The sequence below is a fragment of the Mus musculus genome, chromosome 7 (genome assembly GCF_000001635.26).
Source record: "Mus musculus strain C57BL/6J chromosome 7, GRCm38.p6 C57BL/6J".
Lineage (NCBI taxonomy): Eukaryota > Metazoa > Chordata > Mammalia > Rodentia > Muridae > Mus > Mus musculus.
In genome coordinates, this window is record NC_000073.6 from 3,225,081 (window position 1) to 3,234,797 (window position 9,717).

General features: G+C 45.4%; 1 protein-coding gene across 4 annotated transcripts in view; it reads right to left on the bottom strand.

Moving 5' to 3' along the window:
• The window catches only part of Nlrp12 (NLR family, pyrin domain containing 12), a 31,129-nt gene that overhangs the window by 6,438 nt on the left and 14,974 nt on the right, over window positions 1–9,717 (bottom strand). For all 4 annotated transcript variants that reach the window (XR_881738.3, XM_006540131.4, XM_017322321.2 and 1 more), the window contains 5 exons: window positions 8,795–8,965; window positions 8,007–8,177; window positions 5,888–6,058; window positions 3,310–3,480; window positions 166–336 (listed from right to left, as the gene is read on the bottom strand). Coding sequence is in view for 3 of the 4 variants with exons in the window: in XM_006540131.4 (XP_006540194.1) it covers window positions 166–336; window positions 3,310–3,480; window positions 5,888–6,058; window positions 8,007–8,177; window positions 8,795–8,965 (855 nt within the window). In the remaining variant the exon portion in view is untranslated. The remainder of the gene's footprint in view (window positions 1–165; window positions 337–3,309; window positions 3,481–5,887; window positions 6,059–8,006; window positions 8,178–8,794; window positions 8,966–9,717) is intronic.

Below are 9,717 nucleotides of genomic sequence, written 5' to 3' on the forward strand. Positions count from 1 at the left end.
CCTCCCTCTTTCCCTCCCTCCCTCCCTCTCTCCCTCCCTCTCTCTTCTGCAGGGCTATTTATCCCGTTTTTATGCATCTGAATGACTTGGTATTCCTACTCTGAAGTCTGAGGTCAGCATCCCACATCCTCCTTTCTCCCCAGGAGATCAGAATTCATCTCTCACCACAGGACTCGAAGCTTGCAGCCTGGATGCCTCAGCCTCTTGCACAGCAGACAGACACCTGTGTCCCCCAGAGCATTATTGGTCAAATAAAGCTCATGCAGGGTCTGGCTGATTCCCAGGATAGAAGAAAGGTCCTCACATGCTTTGGAGGTGAGTCCGCAGTTGTCCAGCCTGCAGAAGACAAGCTGAAGGTATATGAGGCGTGCTTTTTTGAAAGATATATTTATTATGCACACAGTGTTCTGTCTGAAGTGTTTTGCCTGCATATATGCAGGCTGGAAGAGGGCACCAGATCTCATAAGCCACCATGTGGTTGCTGGAAATTGAACTCAGTACCTTTGGAAGAGCAGCCAGTGCTCTGAACCTCTGAGCCATCTCTCTAGCCCTGTTGACTATGATTAAATTAAACCATCACGAACCCATACAGTGGTTGCTGGACAGATTCCTTAATGAGTGGTGTAGCCAGCTCTTAGCTAACAGTCACCCCACCATGCTCATGCAAGGTTCTAATTAGTTCCAGTGTGCCACACATACAAAAAGATTTAGATGGGCCAGAGAGATGGCTCAGCAGTTAAGTGCATTTGTAGCACTTGGGGGTTTAAGCCAGGTATGGTGGTGCACACCTTTAATCTCAGCACCTGGTGGGCAGAGGAGGTTAGATCTCTGAGTTCAAGGCTACCCTGGTCTACAAAGCAAAAACTTGTGGTTGTTTCAAACGTCTGCTCTGCCTTTTCATCCTGTCACCAAATCAGACCTTATCCTTTGGAACTTTAAGGCAGAATAAATCCATTTTTCTATAAGTTGCTTTTGGCCAGGGTGTCTTATCACAACAAGAAGCTGTACAAGTTATAATAATGTGAGTTATTATAGATTGGATCCCCATGTGGTTTGGAGCCAAGGATCAATTATTTCCTTTTGTGGTTAATTATCCCTCAGTTTTATTCTGGGACCAAGTTTGGCCTCATAGAGAAGAGGTAGGGGTTGTGTCAGCCCTCAGTGGTTCTGTGTCTCTAAAGAACGCATCTTTGGGCTGGTGAGATGGCTCAGTGGGTAAGAGCACCCGACTGCTCTTCTGAAGGTCCAGAGTTCAAATCCCAGCAACCACATGGTGGCTCACAACCATCTGTAACGAGATCTGACTCCCTCTTCTGGAATGTCTGAAGACAGCTACAGTGTACTTACATATAATAAGTAAATAAATCTTAAAAAAAAAAAAAGAACGCATCTTTGACCAAGTCAGCTCAGTCTGTCAACAGGTTCTCCAGGGTAGGAATGAGGATTAAAAAGAAAAAAGGCAATTAGACAACACTGTAGCATGACCCCAGGCAGTTCTGAGGCTGAGGAGGGTTTATTTATTTATTTTTTTACCATTTTTTTTTTTTTCTGGTTTTTGAGACAGGATTTCTCTGTGTAGCCCTGGCTCTCCTGGGACTTACTCTGTAGACCAGGTTGACCTCTAACTCAGAAATCTGCCTGGCTCTGCCTCCTAAGTGCTGGGATTAAAGGCGTGTGCCACCACCGCCAGGCTTACATGGAAGTAATAAGGTCAGTTCTAGGTTAAGGAACCAGCAAGACAATAAACACAAATAGTCAAGGAACAAACAGTGTAATAAACCAAGTTCCAGGATCACTGTTTCTAGGGGCTTATCAGGATGAGCACAAAGTCTGAGCCTACTTCCCTGTCCTAGCCCAAAGTCAAATTCTTGCCTGAAGCCTACTTCCTTGTCAAGGGCCCAATGTCAAATTCCTGCCAAATTTCTAGAAGTGGCCCCAAAAGCTACACATCTTTTGTGACAATGAGTCTTTTTTTTTTTTTTTGTTTTTTGAGACAGGGTTTCTCTGTGTAGTACTGGCTGTCCTGGAACTCACTCTGTAGACCAGGCTGGCCTAGAATTCAGAAATCCACCTGCCTCTGCCTCCCAAGTGCTGGGATTAAAGGCTTGAGCCACCACCACCCGGCTACAATGAGTCTTAATATCTGCAGCTTGTTAGCCTGCAGTTAGAGGCCAGCCTGGACTACAGAGTGAATTCCAGGGCAGCCATGGCTAAACAGTAAAACCTGTCTCATAAGGCAAAACAAGGGATATATTTGAGACCAAACAGAACTGCAGGGACTCTGCCTTAAAGCAGGGTTAGCCAGTATAGTAGATTAGAGAAACCCAAAAGCCAGAACTGGAAAGTTGGCTGGGTGGATAAGACTGCTCTGCTAGAGGACTGAAGTTTGGTTTCCAGTCCTGATTGTTGGTTCACAATGTGTGACAGGTACACCAGGGGATCTGAGGTCATTCCCGCCTCTGTGGATACACCCAGGCCAAGAAGCACATATGCATAGATTGAGACCAAATAATAAACCTTCAAAATTTTTCATCTAAATCAAATGCCCAGGTCTAGCCATACATGAAGGCTGATCCTTTTAGTTACACAAATTAATAAATGCCTTTTTTTCTGGAAGCCTCTAAACATCCTCAAAAATGCATTACCTGGTTGTTTTGTTTTGTTTTTTAACTTTCGAGATAGGGTTTCTCTGTGTTCCCCTGGCTGTCCTGGAACTCACTCTGTAGACCAAGCTGGCCTTGAACTCAGAAATCAACCTGCCTCTGCCTCCCGAGTGCTGGGATTAAAGGTGTGCGCCACCATACCCGGCTTGGCAGTTATATTTCTTTAATGTGCTTTCTGCTATAGCAATTGTGTGTGTGTGTTTGTCTGTGAGTGTGTGTGCCAGGACACACAGGAAGAGGTTAATCCTCCACCATGTGGGTCTGAAAGAAGGAAACTGAGTTTGTCAAGGACATCAAAGATTAAACCCTTGCCTTGGCCTTGTACACTTTTCCCTAAAGCCAAAATTCTATATAGCCCAGGATGGCCTCCAAATCAAACTTCAGGTTACCCAAAGCTGTGATTACAGAAAGGAGCCATCAGTCCAATTGGTGCACTGCTGGGAAGGGAACCCAGGACTTCCAGTTTGTGAGGCAGAGAATTTGGGGGCTGAGTCACATCCTCAAACTAAATGTTGCCTTTTCATTTATGCTTGGATTTTTCAAAGAAAGGGGAAAGGGGCCCAGAAAGACAAAAGGAAAAGCTGTTGCCTCTATTAACATCCCCACCTTTCCCCTTTCCTCCCCTCCCCCAAGGGAAAACACTCACCACAGCTTCTGGAGTCTGCAGGTCTGGTGCCTCAGGCCTTCCCCCAGCAGCTGCAGGCCCCTGTCTCCCAAGTCATTGAAGCTCAGGTCCAGCTCTTGGAGGCATGTGTTGACCTGGAGCACACTGGCGATCCCCACACACGCGACTGAGCCCAGTCGGCAAATGCCCAACCTAGAGGTAGGGATGGCCAAGCTGACTTTGTTTGCCCTAAGCTTTTTGGTAATGTCATCATGGCTGGGATAAACGTGCCAAATTTGTATGCCAGGTGCAGGGGTATGGCTTTACCTACTTTTGAAGGAGAAAAGAGAAAGAGGAGAAGAAGATAGGACAGAAAACAAAGGCCCAGGTAGGATGAAACCAGAAAAATACAAAATAAATAGGAATACAAGGGATGGAGATATAGTGCACTATTAATAAGAACTGGTTCATTGCCAGCACCCATGTGCAGTAAGTCCAGTTTCAAGGACTCTAAATCCCTCTTCTAGCCTCTGTGGGCACTAGGCATGTGTGTGGTCATAAGCATACATGTGGGCAATAAGCCATATATATAGTGTTTAAATTTTTTTATTATTAAAAAAGAAAGGTGGGGTGTTGGTCATTTGCTAGAGTACTTGCCTAATATACACCCTGGACTCCATCCCTAGTATTTGCATAAATGGGTTGTAGTGTTGCCTGCCTGTGGTCATTATACTTGGGAGGCAGTAGCAGGGAGATCAGGAGTTCAAGGTCCACATGAGCTGCAGAGCAAATTTGTGATTAGCCTGAGCTACCTTGAATCCTGTCTCCAAATCAAAATGGAAAAGTAGAGGGGCTTGCTGGTACAGAGATGGTTAAGAACACTTGCTTCTTTTATTTATAAAGGGCCCCAGTTTGGTTCTTAGTAGCCATGCTGGGCAGGCAGCACAGGCAAGAGGATGTGAGATCCTCTGGCTCTAGGCGCACAAGCAAACAGGTGACACTGGACACACAGAGGTACCAGAGTAAAATTAAAATATCTGCAAAAAAGAAAATCTTAAACTGGGCTTGGTGGTGTACGCCTTTAATCCCAGCACTTGGGAGGCAGAGGCAGGAGATTTTCTGAGTTCGAGGCCAGCCTCGTCTACAAAATGAGTTCCAGGACAGTCAGGGCTATACAGAGAAACCCTGCCTTGAAAACAAACAAACAAAAACAAAACAAAACAAAACAAAAAGTGTAAAAACTAGGGGCTAGAGATTAGGCTAAGTGATTAAAGCATTGGTTGCTCTTCCAGAGAACCCAGGTTCAAAACAAAAAACAACAAAAATCTCACTATATAGACCAGTCTAGCCTAGAACCCAGAGATATCCATCTGCCTCTGCCTCCCAGGTATGAACCACTATTTTTGGCTAAGAACATACCTTAAAAAAATGTTTATTTTAATTTTAATGTGTATAAGCATTTTGCCTACGTGTGTGTACCCCATTCAGGCCTGGTGCCCACAGAGGTTAGAAGATGAAGTCAGGTTCCCTGGAACTGGAGTTGTAGATGGTCAATTGTGGATAGTGGGTTTCAACTCACAATGTGGATGCTGGGAAGTGAACCCTGGTCCTCTGTAAGAGCCTGGAACTCACTTTGTAACTTTGTAACCAGGCTGGCCTCGAACCCAGAAATCCGCCTGCCTCTGCCTCCCAAGTGCTGGAATTAAAGGGATGCGCCACCACTGCATGTCTTAACTGAGCCTTCTCCCCAGCCATCTTAGGCATTTTCTTGATGGTTAATTGATGCAAGAACCCACTGTAGGCATTATAACCCTAGGTCTGGGCTGTATAAAAACAGCTGACAGAGAACTGGGTGTGGAGGTCCTTTGCCTTTAATCCCAACACTCAGAGACAGGTGGGTTTCTACAGAGTTCCAAGACAGCCAGTGCTACACAGAAAAACCCTGTCTTGAAAAAACAGGAAAACAACAAAAACAAACAAACAAAAACACCTAGCAGAGCAAGCCAGAGGGAACAAGCCTTCCATGTTTGTTTTGATTTGTTTTTTGCTTCAAATTTCTGCCTTGGGTTCCCTCAATAATGAACTATAACCTGCAAGCTAAAATAAACCCTTGCCTTCCAAAGTCACTTTGGTCATGATGTTTATCACAGTAGCAGAAAACAGACTAGAACAGAGGGTACAGTTTGGTCAGTAGTGTTTGTTCTGAGACCGGAAGGGTTAGCCAATCTTCCCTGGAAATTAGGTATACAGGAGGGCAGAAGGACAATTTCAGGGAATGTCAGTGGTTTGTATTAAGAAAGCCCTGTTGGGGCGTGGGGGGTGTACACCTTTAATCCCAGCACTTGGGAGGGAGAGGCAGGAGGATTTCTGGGTTCAAGGCCAGCCTGGTCTACAAAGTGAGTTCCAGGACAGCCAGGGCTACACAGAGAAACCCTGTCTCATAAAATCAAAACAAAACAAACAAACAAACAAAAACCCAAAAAACCCCAAAACCCAAGAAAGGTCCTGTGCCTAGAAATCTTGAAAGATGCTCTATCTAGAGCTGGTGAGGAAGTGGGAGGAACCATAGCCTCAGTGCCAGAGAAGAGAGAGCTAGGATGCTGAATTGGGAATCACTCACCGAAGGGTCTGGAGTTTGCAATCTGGATGACTGAGGCCTTCACACAGCAGAAGCACCCCAGAATCTCCAAGATCATTCAGACCCAGGTCCAGCTCCAGCAGGCTCTGGTTCATTTTGAGAGTAGAGGCCAGATCTTCGCAGGAAGCTTGTCCAAGGTGGCAGATCTTCAGCCTGCATGAAATCCAGCTCAGTAAACATTATGGAGGACCTACTGGGGGCACTAAATTTATCCCTGTCCTGTCTTCAGAGTTAAATGTCCTTAGCAAGCTGTGTGGCACATAACCTGTGACACCCACCGGCCTTTGGTAGACAGAGGCATGAGGATGCTCCATTAGAGACTAGACTGGGCACATAACACGACTCTGTCTCGGAAAGCTAGGAGCTAGGGGTGTAGCACAGTAGTAGGACACCACCAAAAAAAAAAACCAAAAAACCAACCAAAAAACCCAACAGCAGCAAACCCAACCAAAACAAAATAAAGCCCACCCCAAGGAAAACATAAAAACAAATAAAAACTGTTCAAGATGGCAAATAACGATATTGCATGTATCAGATTACATAGATATATATATATTTTTTCAAATTATACTTCAAAGTATCTTATGATATCAAATGTGGTCATGCACATATACCTTTAATCTTAAATCCTAGTACAGGGGCTGGAGAGATGGCTCAGTGGTTTAAGAGCACCATCTGTCTGCTCTTCCAGAGGTTCTGAGTTCAATTCCCAGCAGCCACAGGGTAGCTTACAACTATCTGTAATGGGATCTGATGCTTTCTTCTGGTGTGTCTGAAGACAGAGACAGCGTACTGACATACATAAAATATAGCTAAAAAAAAAAATCATAGCACACAGAAATCAGAAGCAGATGGAATCCCTGGTGACTTCAAGGCCAGTCTAGTCTATGTATTAAATTTCCGGTTAGTTAAAGATGCACAGTGAGACTGTGTCTCAAAAATACTTTGTTGATATACATATGTAGATGCCCACAGCAACAAGGGCTTTTAACTACTGAGCCATCTCTCCAGCCCCTTGAGGATTGGTTTTTTGTTTTTGTGTTTGATTGATTGATGATGGATTGATGCAGGAACCCATTGTGGACAGAGTTGCAGTCTCTCTCCTTGGACAGTATGGACCCCTGGCACTGAACTCAGGTTAACAGGCTTGGTAACAGACTTTACCTTTAACCACTTTATCAGCTCCTGCAGATATTTTTTTAGTAAGACTTCTTATTGGGTAAAACAAACAAGACTGGCATCTGCCTTGTGCCTTTGATGCCAGCCCTTCGGGGTTTTATATGTGAAGGTCAGGTTTCTGTTTCCTCAGTAATAGTCCAGACCTTTGCCTTTAGCTCACCAGGCTTGGTGGCAAGTGCTTTTGCCTGCTGAGCCATCTTTCTGGCCCCTGCTGTCAAATATTATTATTTTAATTTCTAAAATTATTTATTTTTATCTTTCTTTCTTTCTTTCTTCCTCTCTTTCTTCCTCTCTCTCTCTCTTCTCTCTCTCTTCTCTCTCTCTCTTCTCTCTTTCTTTCTTTCTTCCTTCCTTCCTTCCTTCCTTCCTTCCTTCCTTCCTTCCTTCCTTCCTTCCTTCCTTCCTTCCTTCCTTTTGTTTTTTCGAGACAGGGTTTCTCTGTGTAGCCCTGCCTGGCTATCCTGGAACTCACTCTGTAGACCAGGCTGGCCTCGAACTCAGAAATCCCGCCTGCCTCTGCCTCCCAAGTACTGGGGATTATAGGCGTGCACCACCACTGTTCAACCTCTAAAATTATTATTTTCTGGGGCTAGAGAGATGGCTTCAAGGTTACGAGTACTGGCTGCTCTTCCAGTGTACCCAGGTTCCAAGATCCCCTTTGGCTGGCTTTATGGATGTGGGTGCTGGGAACAGACCCAAGGTCCTTTCCTGAAAGCAACAAGGGTTCTTAACCTCTGAGCCATCTTTCCAGTTCCCTTTTATTTCAGGCTTGAGTAAGATGCCAAGAGCCTGAAAACAACCCATTGGCAACAGCGCTGCCTCAGCCTCCTGAGCGCTGGGATGAAATGTAACACCTGATTCATTTGCTACTTTGATTTCACACAGAAGACCTGCGCTCTGAGTTGGCCCCAGGAGATCTCACCACAGGGTACGCAGCCTGCAGACAGGGTGCCTTAGCCCTTGACACAGTAACTTCAGCCCCGAATCTTCCAAGGGGTTTCCTGTCAGATCCAGTTCTACCAGATATGAGTTGTTGCTGAGAACAGAAGCCAGGGATCGGCCAGCTGCAGCCTCCAACAGACACTTCCTCAGCCTAGAAGGGAGAAGGTGAAGAGGCTGTCATGTTCTGTGTAGTCACCCAACATGAACCTATGTAATTTTTTCTCTTCCCTTTGTACTTGGGTTGGTTTGGTTGGTTGGTTGGTTGGTTTTGTTTATTGAGACAGAACTCTTAAGTTCAGAGTCAGCCTGGTCTACACAGCAAGTTCAAATCAGGAAGAGCTACACAGTGAGATCCTGTCTCAAAAGTCCAAAACTGAAGACAAAACTAAAACCAACCAAACAAAATCTATTTTTAAATGAACATTTTGGGGATAGTAAGGAAAGGTGGGCTGGGTTTGATCTGTGCATGTGATATACATAGGGAAAAACCACCCTGAAGGCTAGGTGTGGTGGAACTCCCTGCAGTTAGACAGATAACAGAATGAGGAGTTCAAGGCCAGCCTGGGCTGCTTGAGACCTAGTCTTAATAAACTGAGAAAGATCAGGGGTAGAAGTGGGGGACTACACTGAATCTTAGTAATATGTACAACTAATATATGCTAATAGGCTTTAAAGAAGGGGGGAAGCAGAAGGAGGACAAACAGGAGGAGACGGGAGGAGCAGGAGGAGCAAAAGTAGAACACACATGCCCAGTGCAGACTCACTCACTGGATCATCTGCAGCCTACACCTGGGGTGCTGCAGCCCCTCACAGAGCAGCTCCAGGCCTGGCACCCCAATGCTGTTGTCACTGAGGTCCAGCCTGATTAAATTCCTGTTGGCGATGACAGCGGCTGCGAGGTCCTGGCAGGCTGATCCGGAGATCTGACACCTCTTCAGCCTTGGCGGGGGTGGGTGGTGGGGGTGTAGACAGAAGCGAGTCATTACTTGGTGGCTGTTCTGGAATTCTCTGCTTTATATTTGTCTCTCTTTTTATTTTTTTTAAAGATTTATTTATTATTATATGTAAGTACACTGTAGCTGTCTTCAGACACACCAGAAGAGGGAGTCAGATCTCTTTATGGATGGTTGTGAGCCACCATGTGGTTGCTGGGACTTGAACACTGGACCTTTGGAAGAGCAGTTGGGTACTCTTACCCACTGAGCCATCACACCAGCCCTGTCTCTCTTTTTAAAGGTTACATGTGCCTCTCACTCACCCCTTTTATTTTTGTTTTGCTCTTTCTTTCCCTCCCTCCTTCCCTCCCTCCCTCCCTCCCTCCCTCCCTCCCTCCCTCCCTCTCTCTCTCTCTCTCTCTTTCTTTCTTCCTTTCTTTCTTTCTTTCTTCCTTTCCTTAGACAGAGTTTCTCTGTATAGCACCACACCTGACTGTAGGTAGATCTCTTGAGTCAAGGCCACATCAGCTTATATAGAGAGGTCCAGAGCATCCAGGGCTACATAGCGAAAAACCCTACTTTGTTTGTTTTATTTTTTGTTTTGTTGTTTTAAGTGGAAGAAGAGGGTCTAGAGAGAGATGGCTTAATGGTTAAGAGCATTGGGTGATCTTCCAAGGGACTGGGGTTCAATTCTCAGCACCCAAATGGCAGCTCACAACTGTCTGTAACTCCTGCCTCGGGGATCTGACGCCCTCA